At 47.7% G+C, this 14,067-nt stretch overlaps 1 protein-coding gene across 1 annotated transcript in view; it reads right to left on the minus strand.

Moving 5' to 3' along the window:
* Positions 1 to 9,646: 9,646 nt before the first annotated feature.
* The window catches only part of LOC115476624 (protein-glutamine gamma-glutamyltransferase E-like), a 70,931-nt gene continuing 66,510 nt past the window's right edge, over positions 9,647 to 14,067 (minus strand). The window contains exons 12-13 of the mRNA XM_030213101.1: positions 12,612 to 12,745; positions 9,647 to 10,620 (exon numbers count right to left, since the gene is read on the minus strand). Of these exons, the coding sequence (XP_030068961.1) occupies positions 10,437 to 10,620; positions 12,612 to 12,745 (318 nt within the window). The 3' untranslated portion in view covers positions 9,647 to 10,436. The remainder of the gene's footprint in view (positions 10,621 to 12,611; positions 12,746 to 14,067) is intronic.

The following is a 14,067-nucleotide window of genomic DNA, read 5'->3' on the forward strand; positions in this document are numbered from 1 at the left end:
TGAGGAAGGAGGACAGTGGGGGCAGGTGTGCACAGGTGAGGTATGACGGAGTTCGTTTAGTGTGGATAATGAGGGGGGCAGGGTTAGTGGATGTCTACTTGGAGCACGGGGGTGGGCAAGGGGGTTTTACTTTTTTTAGAGGGAATTGTAGAAGTCGGATCGACCGGTTTTTGGTTAGGAGAGGGACCTGCGTACAGGCTCCCGAGTTGGTGGTCGTAGAGTTTTCGGACCACAGGGCGGTGCGGATAGAAGTAGGGGGGTCGGGGGTCCATAGGCCAGGAAAGGGGATGTGGAGATTAAATTTGAAATGGTTAAAGGAGGGGGAGGTGCATAGAGAGTATGTGGAGTTTTTGGAGGATCAGCAGACTATCTTAGGCATCTTCCCCTCGGTAGGGAGGTGGTGGGAAGCGGTGAAACAACGCACAAAGGGGTTTTTTCTTAGACAGGCAAGGCAGGAGGGGAGGGAGGCGACACGGTTGGGAATAGCATTAAAAAAGAGGAGGGATAATTTAATTTCCAGGGGGGGGAAGAGGGAGGATATAGAGGCTATACAGGTGGAAATTGAGCGAGTTCAGTATGACCGGTACTCCTCATTAGTTTATGAGAGGGATTTTGGCAAATTATTGAGTCCGGACCCGTTTGAGTGCTGTAAGGAAAGAAGGGAACGTAGGGTTATGGAAGGGTTAATGGACAGGGACGGGGTTGTTCAGGATTCGAGGGAAGAGATTTTGCGGGTGGTAGGGGAGCATTTTGGACATTTCTTCTCCGATCTACATTTGGATGAGGAAGACATACGGAGGTATGTGGAAGGGACTCCGGGGGTGGGACAGGGGGGGCCCCATCTTCAGGCCTTGCTGCAGCCTTGGACAGTCAGGGAGGTGGAGGCGGCCATTGAGGCTCTGCGGCGCAAGACGGCACCGGGGCCCGACGGTCTCCCGGCAGAGTTCTATCAACGATTTAAAGTTCAGTTGGCACCTATCTTGTTGGAGGTATGGGAGGAGGCCCGGAAGGGAGGTTCTCTGCCAGAGTCCTTTGGGAAATCGGCCTTGGTTCTTCTCAGTAAGGGGAAAGATGCTCGAGACATAGTAAATTGGAGGCCCATTGCCTTATTGAACAGTGACCGTAAGATCTTTGCTCACATGTTGTTGGCACGTATGCGGCAGGTGGCAGGGAGGGAGTTGGCGGTGTCTCAGGGGTGTGGGGTCCCAGGGAGGGGGGTGTTGGCAGCAGTGGCCTGGGTTCGGGAGGGGGTGGAGCGGAGCCGGGGGGGGGCAGGAGGGTCGTCTAGTAGTGGCCTTGGACCAGGATAAGGCCTTCGACCGGGTGCAGTGGAGGGTTCTTTGGGAGAGTTTGCGGTACTATGGTTTTCCGAGGGCTTGGATTGAGCAGCTCCAGTTGTTGTACATCGGTGTTCGCTGCTTTCCATTAGTTAATGGGTGGAAAGGAAGGGAATTTGACATCACGGCTGGGGTGCGACAGGGGTGCCCGTTGAGCCCCCTGCTGTACACTTTCGCGATTGATCCCCTGGTGCGCCGGTTAGAGTGTGGGGGGGTGGATGGGCTTAGAGGGATAGAAGTGTGTACGGGGGTGTCTCTGCGTGTGGTGGCATACGCAGATGACATAACAGTTTGGGTGGCGGATCAAGGGGAAGGGGAAGTTTTGCACAGGAAGATTGCGGAGTACTCTCGGGCGACAGGATCCAGGATTAACCTGCAAAAGTGTACTTCCTTGTGGGTAGGTCCGGAAGGGGCTCGTTTTGAGTTAGGGGGAGGGTTTCCACCAGGGGTGGAAATGATGCGGGTTCTAGGGGTTTACTTTGGGGGGGGGGGGGGATTATGGACAGTGGAACTGGGAACGGAAGATTTTGGAGGCCAAGGCTAAGGTAGAGAGGTGGAAAGGGTGGAGGATGTCGATGACTGACCGGGTGAGATTACTGAAAATGCAGGTGGTGCCCATGTTTTTGTTTCTTAGCTATATTTGTTTGTTGCCGGAATGTTGTTATACAGGGCTTTATAGTGTTTTTTTCAGTTACTCTGGGGGAACCGAATGAACCCTGTAAAGAGGAATATTACATATCTGCCACGGGGAAAGGGGGGGTTGGGATGGTTAATCCGGTTCTTACGTTCAGTTCTTTCTTTATCCAGTTTAATTTGGGGAAGGCGGTGGGGCGAGATGCTCCGGGATGGGCGTGTAGTGTTGTGCAGTGGTGGGAGGAGTTTTGGGGTCCGTGGTTGGAAGGGGGGAAAGTGGTGGGCCGACGGAGGGGTTTCCCAGGAAGCGTTGGGTATTACAGGACATTGACTAAACTGGTGCGGTTGTGGGGGATTACGGTGGAGGAGGTTAAAGAGGGAAGGAGGGAGGTATGGGTAGAGAGAGTGCGGATGCAGCGATTCTCCTCTCCTTTGGCACTTCGGGACGCTCCAGAGCCAGTTCTGCAACAAGGCTTGCAGTTTGTGGCATCAAAGCGGATTCCACACAAATATCGTGACATTGCCTGGCTGTCCCTACACGGGAAACTGTATGTGAGAGCAAACTTGAATTATAGGAACGTACAAGATCGTGATTGCCCAAGGGGGGAATGTGTTGGTTGTACTGAGACGATGGATCATTTCCTTAGGGAATGTCCATTTTCGATTCTGGTATGTAAACGTGTGGCCTCCCTGCTTCATATCCCCAGCTTTTGCACCTACTCTTATGCGGATTGGGTGTATGGGCGGGGGCAGGGGTCGGGGGGCTTGGACCCAGGGACGGAGTTCTTGCTCTCGGTCATTGTCCGTTTCTATCTTTGGATGGCACGGTGCGGAGTCTCCCTGCGCCAGGAGTTCAGGTCAGTAGAACGGGTTAGCTGGGATATTGTTGGAGCTGTGTGGGAAGTGGCACGTTGGGAGCGGGTAGAAGTAGGGAGGGGTACATTTTGCAAATGGTGGAAACATGTGCGATTGAAGCCACCTTGAATTTGTTTGAATTTATTTGACTGTGTTGGGGGGGGGTAGGGGGTTTGGTCTGTCTTTGTAAATAGGGGATTGAGGGGTATTTATGTACCTTTTAGCTTTTATGTATCTGGTTTTCCGTTTCCATTAATAAACGAATTTTCCAAGCATCCACCACCCTCTCCGTGAAAAAATACTTCCTGACATCTTTCCTGAGTCTGCCCCCCTTCAACCTCATTTCATGTCCTCTCGTTCTACCGCCTTCCCATCTCCGGAAAAGATTTTTTTGCGGATTAATACCTTTCAAGTATTTGAACGTCTGTATCATATCACCCCTGTTCCTCCTTTCCTCCAGGGTATACATGTTCAGGTCAGCAAGTCTCTGCTCATACGCCTTGTAACGCAAATCCCATACCATTCTCGTAGCTTTTCTTTGCACCGCTTCCATTTTTTTAACATCCTTCGCAAGGTACGGCCTCCAAAACGGAACACAATACGCCAGGTGGGGCCTCACCAACGACTTGTACAGGGGCATCAACACTTCCTTTCAACATTAGCCCCCCCCCCTCCTCCAAGACATTCAGGGGTCCTTTTACAAAGGTGTGCTGAAAAAATGGCCTGCGGTAGTGTAGGCGTGGGTTTTGGGTGCATGCAGAATCATTTTTCAGCGCACCTGTAAAAAAAGGCCTCTTTCCCCCCCTCGAAAACGGACATACGGCAAAATCAAAATTGCTGCGCGTCCATTTTGGGTCTCAGATTGATTTATCATGGTGTTTTCCCCACAAAATAGTAGATAGAAGTCTCAACGAAACTGATTAGTGAAAGTGCCCCAATGTGTGCTGAAGAACAGGCAGATAAGAGGCCTTGAAAAATAGAAAGTCATTTCTTTTTTTTTTCTTTTTAATTAGCTGCTTTTGGCCTTGATCCGGTCAGGCTGGTCCATTATTCGGCGCGACTAGGTGGATGCTTAGAGCAGCAGCTTCTGGGGGGGGGGGGGGGAGCGGGGCAGGAAAGAATAGCTGCAGTCAAAGCAAAATAGTTCATGACAAACTGAAAGAACCATCTTTACATACGTTTTACCTGTTGAAAGGGTGGGCAGTTTTCAGATAGCCCATTTGCCTAGGTGAATGACATTTCACTCTCTCTCCAAGTGGCATCTGACGCGTGTAGGTCATTACCGCCCAGGGGTGTGCTGGTAAATTGTTAACAGGGGGCTCTCTCTCGCCAGCAAAGTAAAAGAGAATTCAGGAGGGGCCCAAGCCCACATTTTGGGATCCATTTGTTAAAGTAGCCATGGAGAACCGGCTCCCAAAATTCTTAAAAACTTAACAAACGGCTCTCGAGAGCCTGTGAGAGCCTGCTCCAGCACACCACTGTAAATACCGCCCCAATTCTTTACTGCTGGGTCTGTAGCTGGTGGTAAGGTCTGAGACCCAAAATGGACGTGCAGCAATTTTGATTTTGCCGCATGTCCGTTTTCGGGGGGGGGGGGGGGGGGGGGAAGAGGCCTTTTTTACAGGTGCGCTGAAAATGATTCTGCGTGCGCCCAAAAGCCACGCCTACACTACCGCAGGCCATTTTTCAGCACGCCTTTGTAAAAGGACCCCTGAATGTCTGGGGGGGGGGCTAATGTTGAAGATTCCCCTAGGGCAGTAGTTCCCGAACCTGGTCCTGGAGGCACCCCAGCCAGTCAGGTTTTCAGGATATCTTCACTGAATGCAGATCTCTCTCATGAATATTCATTGTGGGTGTCCTGAAAACTTCATTTTCCCGCACCCCCATTTTTGGCAAGATTTTTTTTTAAAAAAGGCCTTTTTTACAGGTGCGCTGAAAAATGATTCTGGCGCCATCTTTGTGTGATCAGTGACCAGGACTCAGATCTTCAAGTCATTTTGAGTTTTTGGATTGAAGCCCAGCACCCTTCCTGAAGCAGCCTTTGAGTAGGCGAAACAGGGCGCACTTGTTGAAGGGTTCTACAGAAGCTGTGGCCAAAAACAACGCAGGAGTGCCGATTCACCTCGCTGAATAAATCGATGTTAACCCTGGGCGTTCGGGATCCATCACACCCTGAAGCTAAGTACTGTCTGTTAGCTGTTTACATTTCACCTGGATGGTCTTCAGGGTTGTTTGTACGGATTGATTTATGTGGGAGTTGCCAGGGGGTGTATACAAGGGGAGGCCCGTGCAGCCTGTAACATCTATTGGAGCTGGATACAGTTTATTTAATTTTAGTTTGCTGTTTGGTGTGCCCCACTTAGTGTGTAGTAAAGAAAAAAAGGGGTTATTTTTTTTAATCATTCGTTTTTCTCACGTAGAGTGAGTTTTTGCGTTTGATTGGTTTTCCTCTCTTTTTTTCCTTACCGGAACCGATGATAGAAATGGACTCCTAAGCAGATAATGGTGTTTCAATACGTTGGTATTTTTCCCTATCTGGAGATTTTTTTTTGTTATATTTGTACCCCGCGCTTTCCCACTCATGGCAGGCTCAATGCGGCTTACATATACAGGTACTTATTTGTGCAGAAGGAATGGATCCTCAGAAGCTTAGCTGAAATTGGGTGGCGGAGCAGGTGGGGGGAAGAGGGGGTGGTGGTTGGGAGGAGAGGATAGGGGAGGGCAGACTTATACGGTCTGTACCAGAGCCGCTGATGGGAGGCGGGACTGGTGGTTGGGAGGCGGGAAATACTGCTGGGCAGACTTGTACGGTCTGTGCCCTGAAAAGGACAGGTACAAATTCAAGGTAAGGTATACACATATGAGTTTGTCTTGGGCAGACTAGATGGACCATGCAGGTCTTTTTCTGCCGTCATCCACTATGTTACTATGTTACCTGGGGCAATGAAGGGTTAAGTGACTTGCCCAGAATCACAAGGAGCTGCCTGTGCCTGAAGTGGGAATCAAACTCAGTTCCCCAGGACCAAAGTCCACCACCCTAACCACTAGGCCACTCCTCCATAATTATTTAGTTTTGGGGTCATGCCCGCAAACTAATCTAGCGAACACTATTGATTGATAGAATTGTTTTTATGGTGGTTTGCTTTTCCCTGTTTCTACATAGAGTTTTTCAGATTTAATTCAATACCACCTCATGACTTAAGTCAAGAGACGGACTTTTCTGTGTTCTTGTGAAGCCTCTTGTCGTGTTCTCATGATGCTTTTTTGCAGTTTCTTTTATGACTTGTTTTCTAATTCATTTCTGATATTTTTAAAGTTATATTTAGTCTGGCTTCTGCATACCAATATCGTTCTGAGCATGTTAGCTATGTTTTTATACTGACTAATGGATTTCTAAAGAGGTGGCTTACCCATTTTTAAACATGTTTTAAAACGTTCATTTGGAGTTTTTATGGAATGATCATAGAACCCATATTTGAGCACCTGGTTATGTTTTTCGATGTTTTAGCACCATTGGAGATGTTTTTAAGATGCTCTTCTAGGTTTTTTTTTATGGCATTCTGAATACTTTGAAACCCATATTATTTATAAAGTTCTTTTAGCTTGTTTTAACATTTCTGATTGTTTGAAATGTTATTTTGCCCCTGATGCAGCCAGTGTCTTGGCGAAACGTGGACATACCGGGCACAGATGGTTGAAATCCTGGGAGCTTTTTACTGAATAAAGATTGTGTGTTTTATTTACAAGATCCGCCCAGTTGACATTGTGATATTTAATACGATGTCTGTGTAAATTGATTCTTGTCTTTAGCATCTGGCTTGTTTCTCCATTACAGCACACTTCTTCACTCTTTTTGCATTGAGTGATATATACCACATTTGACGAAGAGCATGTGTAGGGTCCCCTTAGGCTGAATGTTTTTCCCATTTGAGTAGCTGTGGGATCCTGTGCACACCCTGCCTCCTATCACTTCCTCAGCCATTTTTCCACAGACCTTCAATATCAAGCCCTATTCTGTCCCTAGGATATATTTTGTCGCATTTGTGTTATACTGCCACCTTGTGGCCTGCAATTATCTGTAAATTTTGAAGCAGTAGCTCAGGGATTACACTCCTGGTTAATTGACCTACTCCCACTGGATTATCCCAATGTCCATTTCTAAGCAACCTCACTGCATTTATGCAACCCAACAGACTTCTTTTGCTTATGGTGGTTGTTGGTAGCACAGAACCCTGCTTCTCATATTCAGATTTGGTATAGGCCACCTACTCTCAGCCTCCCCAGCTATCGGTTTCCCCTGTAGTCCTAACAGCCTTTCTTAGGCCACAGCTAACAGGCAACAACACAACCCATTGCCGGTGGTGGGAGGCGGGGCTAGTGGTTAGGAGGCGTGGATAGCGCTGGGCAGACTTATACGGTCTGTGCCAGAGTCGGTGGTGGGAGGCGGGGCTGGTGGTTGGGAGGCAGGGATAGTGCTGGGCAGACTTATACGGTCTGTGCCAGAGCCGGTGTTGGGAGGCGGGGATAGTGCTGGTCAGACTTATACGGTCTGTGCCAGAGCCGGTGGTGGGAGGCGGGGCTGGTGGTTGGGAGGCGGGGATAGTGCTGGGCAGACTTATACGGTCTCTGCCAGAGCCGGTGGTGGGAGGCGGGGCTGGTGGTTGGGAGGTGGGGATAGTGCTGGGCAGACTTATACGGTCTGTGCCAGAGCCGGTGTTGGGAGGCAGGGAGAGTGCTGGGCAGACTTATACGGTCTCTGCCAGAGCCGGTGGTGGGAGGCGGGGCTGGTGGTTGGGAGGCGGGGATAGTGCTGGGCAGACTTATACGGTCTGTGCCATGAAGAGGACAGGTACAAATCAAGGTATACACAAAAAGTAGCACATATGAGTTTATCTTGTTGGGCAGACTTTTTCTGCCGTCATCTACTATGTTACTATGTTACTATTGCCACTTGCTTGTTCATTTGGGACTGTCAGCTGTGCCCATAAAATAAAAATAAAGGGGTCCTTTTAATAAGGTGTGCCAAAAAATGGGCAGTGCTAGTGTAGGTGCGTGTTTTGGGAGTGCGCAGATCTATTTTTCAGCACGCCTGCAATAAAGGCCTTTTTTTTTCTTTTTGCCGAAAACGGACGTATGGCAAAATCAAATTTGGTGCGCGTCCATTTTTGGGTCTGATACCTTACCACCAGCCATTGACTTGGCAGTAAGGTCTCACGCTGTAACCATGCGGTAATCATCTACGTGCGAAGAATGATGATTACCACCCGGTTTCTGGCGCATGCTGGAAAATAAAAATTGTTTTCCGGCGCGCGGAGCAAACGCGCAGAAAAAAACTGAAATTAACAACCTGGCCTCATGGTATTCGTGTGGTAACTCCAAATTGATTCACGTTGGGCGAGCGTAGGTGCCTACATGGCTTTGTAAAAGGGCCCCAAAAATAATAAAATGTTCCCTACTGCTATTTGAGCTATGACTAGCTCCTGAATTGTCCTCACTGGCATTGCCATAGGCTCTTTTGCAGAGGGACCCCGTCAGTGAAGACCTCGTTGTTTGCTCCCATTGACTCCGAAGCAGCTTCCTGTGGTCTCCTCTGATGACCTCATCACCATGCGCCACCAATATTTTTAAAATACCTATTTACATAACCAATAAGATACTGCAGATGTCAAAAAGAAGTATAATTTTATTATTAGCAATGATGTTTGGATTTGTTTATAAATTAAATCCAGACAAAATAGCAGCATTTCATGATAAAGACAGTATAAATAAATGAACTGTATTCAGTCCTCCATGTCACACTACAAACTTTAACTTCATCTCAGAAACATTGTAGAGTTACATAAAGCAGAAACTTCAGAATTACTGTAAAAATGCAAATATAAGTTAACCATTTTATAAATGCTATAAATCAAAGATGATATTCATATGTATGTATGGAAGTTTGTATATTGTTGCTTATCTATGTCTATGTAATTAAAATAAAAGTTTTCCAACATTTTTTCACAGATTTATTTTATTTTCTATGATAGTATATTTTAGTATATTTTTCTAAAAAAAAAAGCAAAAAAAAAATACAGTCTTTTGTCTGTGCAGTGGCATTCCTAGGGGGGGCGGTGGGTGCGGTCCGCCCGGGTGCACGCTGCTGGGGGGAGTGCTGCGTGCCTGTTTGCTCCGCTCGTTCCGTGCTCCCTCTGCCCTGGAACAGGTTACTTCCTGCACCCAGGGGGGAGTTGTGTCCTTTCACGGGGGGGGGGGGGGGGGGGGAGGTGGCCTTTCGCCGGGGGTGGGGGGGTCGTGCTGCACCGGGGGAGGGGGGGGGGGCGCATCGGCGGTCCGCCCCGGGTGCACGCCACTGGGGGGGTGCCGCGTGCCTGTTTGCTCCGCTCGTTCCGTGCTCCCTCTGCCCTGGAACAGGTTACTTCCTGCACCCAGGGGGGAGTTGTGTCCTTTCACGGGGGGGGGGGGGGGGGTGGCCTGTCGCCGGGGGTGGGGGTCGTGCTGCACCGGGGGGGGGGGGCACATCGGCGATCCACCCCGGGTGTTAGCCACCCTAGGAACGCCACTGTGTCTGTGCATACAATGAGGGTAATGTCATAACGGGGAGTCTATAGGGCAGGAAGGTGTCTATTTGTTTGCCTTTTTAAATAAACATATAGGACCTACGGTTCCCTCTAAGCTGAGAGGGAGTCCTCCACCTATAGCCCTGCCAGTAGGGGGAGCTGTTTCACTATCATATTTTCAATAGTGAGGGACAGGCAACACTCTAGAAAACCTGCCTGTCCCTAGCAATTGAAAACACAGCATTGAAGCACCACCCCCTACTGGCCGCAATGCATTTGGAGGACTCCCACTCGGCTTAGAGGGGACAGTGATAGGGGCTCTTTTACTAAAGTGAGTTAGCCACTTAGGGCAGATTCAATAAATGGGGCCCAAAATTTTAGGCTGAAATAAGATCCGCAACAAGCTAATATTCTGCATAGAATGTCTTTTACAGAATTTCCAGCTTGGGGTCCTTTTACGAAGTTGCGGCGAAAGGGGGGGGGGGCCTGTGCTGGCGTCGGCGCTTGTTCTTGACGCACCCCGAGGCCCTCTTTTACGGCAGTGGGTGAAAGGCTATTGTACTTAACCAGGTCATTTTTGGTGTACCACCGCTGAATATTGGCGGTACCCAAGTAATTCTCCCTGACTCCGATATGCAACGCTGGTAGCCAGTCAGGAGCTGGCACTGAATATCCAGGGTGTAAATCAGCTGCTGGTGCTCACAATTGCTGATCACCGTTAGTTGAGTATTGGCCCCATCAGATTTTACTTCAGAGGTAGTTCAATATCTTAGTGAATTTCGCTGTCTTCAGTGTTCCTGGTTTGGGGCTTCGCTAGGTGGGCTTTTCCCAGCTCTGGACTGTCATCTGTATCCCTGCTGGCTTTCGAGGAGCTGTCGGCAGCCTACAGGTTTCTTGATACAGCCCGGGCAGGAAGAGTGTTAAGGCTGCTGCAGCTGAGGATTGATGCGGACACAGGAATCAAAGATGGGAAAGTATATTGCAAGCTGTAGAACGGGGAGTAATAAAGCTTATGGCCATATACGTTACTTGTGCAGATAGAGACCATTCATTATTGAGGAGGATGCCACGGTTGTGCACCAAAGGTACCAAATTTGTTCACTGTAATATTGTGGAAACCTTTCAAAGTAAAACCTGTGGATTTTATTTCCACCAGCAGCTGTCTGTAGCCAGTCCGGTAAGGAGTGAATTCAACCCGGAACTTTGTATTCTGTTTGGGCCTCAGGTAAGACAATCTAAAAGGACAAGAAAAGATGGAATGATATATACATATATATATATATATATTTTTTTTTTTTACAATGAAAGTCACAAACTGAATTTGAAAACAAAGTTGTGCATCGTTCCATCTCTTAGGCTCTTTTAGGAATTCTTTCTCTATCAGATTTATTATTCTGGTTTTTGATGATTATTTTAATTAAATATTTTTATTTTTTGGCGCACGGGCGGTAATCAGCATTTGGACGCGCGTTGACCATTACCGCCTGGTTAATGCGTGAGACCTTACCGCTAAGTCAATGGCTGGCGGTAAGGTCTCATACTCAAAATGGACGTGCACCAATTTTTATTTTGCCGCATGTCCATTTTCGGCAAATTTTTTAAAAAAAAGGCCTTTTTTAGAGGCGTGCTGAAAAATGGATCTGTGCACGCCCAAAACACACGCCTATACTAGCGTAGCCCATTTTTTCAGCGCACCTTAGTAAAAGGACCCCTAAATAAAAGTAAGAGGAAAAGAAGGCTGCTTTGGTTCTCAAAAGTAGTAGCTGAAAAGGTAAGGAAAAAGAGGTCAGCCTTTATAAACTACAAGAGATTGCAGAAAGAGGAAGACAGGCAACAATATCTGGAAAACAGTGGCGTAGCCAGTATGAGGCCACGGGGGCCTGGGCCCCCATAGATTTGCCCCTGGACCCCTCTGCCAATGACCCTCTCGACCCTCCCTCCCACCGCTAACCCGCCGTCGCCTACCTTTGCTGGCGGGGGACCCCAACCCCCACCAGCTGAGCCGAGGTCCTCTTCTTTCCAATCCCATGCAAGGCTTCGTTCTAGTCTGACGTCCTGCACATTGTACGTGCAGGACGTCAGACTCACAGAAGCAGAACTACTACTACTACTACTACTATTTATCATTTCTATAGCGCTACAACGAAGCCATCTTGCAAGGCTTCATTCTGTTTCTGTGAGTCTGACGCCCTGCACGTACAATGTGCAGGTCGTCAGACTAGAACGAAGCCTTGCGCGGGATTGGGAAGAAGAGGACCTCGGCTCGGCTGGTGGGGGTTGGTGTCCCCTGTCAGCAAAGGTAGGTGACGGCGGGTTGGTGGCGGGAGGAGGGGTCAAGAGGGTCATCAGCGTGGGGGAGGGATCAAAGTTGGTGCGGGGGGGGTTCAGTAATGGCGGGGGAGGGGGGGCTAAAATGTGCCCCCTCACCTCGGGCTCTGGACCCCCCTCCCGCCGAAGTCTGGCTACGCCCCTGCTGGAGAAGCTAAGAGAAGCTGGTAGAGTAGTCAGGAAAGCAAAGATGCAAATGGAATTAAAAATAGCCAATATGATAAAATGTGGGGGGAGGGGGAAGACATTTTTTTTAGATATATTAGTGACAGGAGGAGGTTCAAAAGTGGCATTGTGAGACTCAAAGGTGAGGGAGGAATATGTAGAAGCTGATAAAGATTTAAGGCAGAATTGTTTAACAAATATTTCTATTTTGTCTTCACAGCTGAAGAGCCAGGATCAGCACCACAGAAAACAAACACAGTGCGCCTTTTACTAAGCTGCGTTAGGCTCTACACACTCCCAACACGTGCCAAAATGAACTTACTTCCCGACTACCACGTGCCTCTTGCAGTAATTTCATTTTTGGCGCACGTCCGCTAGGCGCGTCTGTAAATTATATTTTTTTATTTTCGGACGCGTGCCGAGTGGCATAGGTCCTTACCGCGCAGATTCCTTACCGCTAGGTCTATGGCTGGCAGTAAGGTCAGACTCCCAAAATGGACGCGCGTCAATTTTGATTTTGCCGCAGGTCCATTTTTGGCAAAAATTTTTTAAAAAAGGCATTTTTGCTACGTGCGCTGAAAAATATTTCTGCGCGCGCCCAAAACCCGCGCCTACACTATGGCAAGCCCCTTTTTACCGCGGCTTAGTAAAAGGAGCCCACAAACAGGAATGGCTGGGTGGTAGTCCCTGAATGCCGCTGCGGTGAATACTAGAAAACAATGTTATTACTTACTGTCCCGTGAGCTGTCCGGTTATCAGACCGCTGCCTTCTATCAACACAATGCAGTCGTCTACTGGTTTGGGAAGAGGATTCGTAAACGAAACCTCAGCGGTTGCCAACTTATTTAGCACAACCTGTCCGATGACCTGCACAGGAAAAGAAGGTAGGAACATACACAGGCAAGGAAAGGGTGGTTAGTTTTTATTGCTTTTCCCACACATTTTTCCTGATTCTCAGATTTATTTTAGCTAATGTGACAGCATTCAATACATAGATTTAATGCACACTTACCAACAAGTTAAGGCACAATAAATCAATTAGTGCATGTTAAATCAATTTAGCATGCACTAAATTTTTAAAGGCGTGCTAATGAACTGACTGTGTACTAATACATTCACAGCTCTACGAGAGGCATATTAAGAATGCAGCTCTCTGTACAAATGATTTCTTTACAGCTCAGCACATATTCGTATGGGGTAATAGCAGATGTAGAAATGTTAGGATAGAGTTTAGTCTGAAGGTGAGAAAAACGGAGGAGGCCAAACCAATTAGGGAGGCGGGACACAACTGGGTTGTAGGCCAGCGGGAAGGAAAGGGTTAAGGAGAATAGGGAAAGGGGGGGGGCGGGACAGAGAGGGAAGACATAAAAGGCTTCAGCAGGAAGGTGAGAAAAATGCTGACACAACTTTAGACTTTTTTTTTTTTTTTCTTTTTGTGAAAACCTCATTGAACTAAAAACTCTTTTTAGAGTTTCAGGCATGTTGTATTGCTCTGCAATATTTCCAAAGCATACACGGTAAAGATCAATCATGAACCTCGATCAGCTGAAACGTTTACTGCAAATTCATCAGTTTAAAATGTTTGTTTTAATGCTGCTTCTTATTATTAAGCAGTAGCAGCAGTGGCAGTGCTCAGATCAGTGTGACAAAAAGACCCTCTTGTGAAATAGAAGCTGATTGACCCACACCTTCGGCAACTTCAGTATTGGGGGAAACGAGGGGAATGTCGGACAGACCTCTATGGTCTGTATCCCATATCACTTTCAAGATTTGTACAATTGTACACAAAATCATCCACGGAGACGCCCCGACTTACATGCTAGACCTTATAGACCTACCCCCCAGAAATGCCAAAAGATCATCTCGCAAATTTCTTAACCTACACTTCCCCAGCTGCAAAGGACTAAAATACAAGCTAACAAATGCGACCACCTTCTCTTACATGAGCACGCAAATGTGGAATGCACTACCAACAGACCTGAAAACAATCAACGAAACATCGAACTTCCATAAATCTCTGAAGACGTATCTCTTCGACAAGGCCTACAAAGAGAACCCTTAGCTTAACTTTACTACTCCACCAAACTACCTAGCTCAGAAAATCATCTTTCTATAACTATCTGCTTAGATCTCTCTTCCTATCTATAATCTTTTTGCATTACCAATTGTATTTGACATCCTGGAATGGC

The sequence above is a fragment of the Microcaecilia unicolor genome, chromosome 8 (genome assembly GCF_901765095.1).
Source record: "Microcaecilia unicolor chromosome 8, aMicUni1.1, whole genome shotgun sequence".
Lineage (NCBI taxonomy): Eukaryota > Metazoa > Chordata > Amphibia > Gymnophiona > Siphonopidae > Microcaecilia > Microcaecilia unicolor.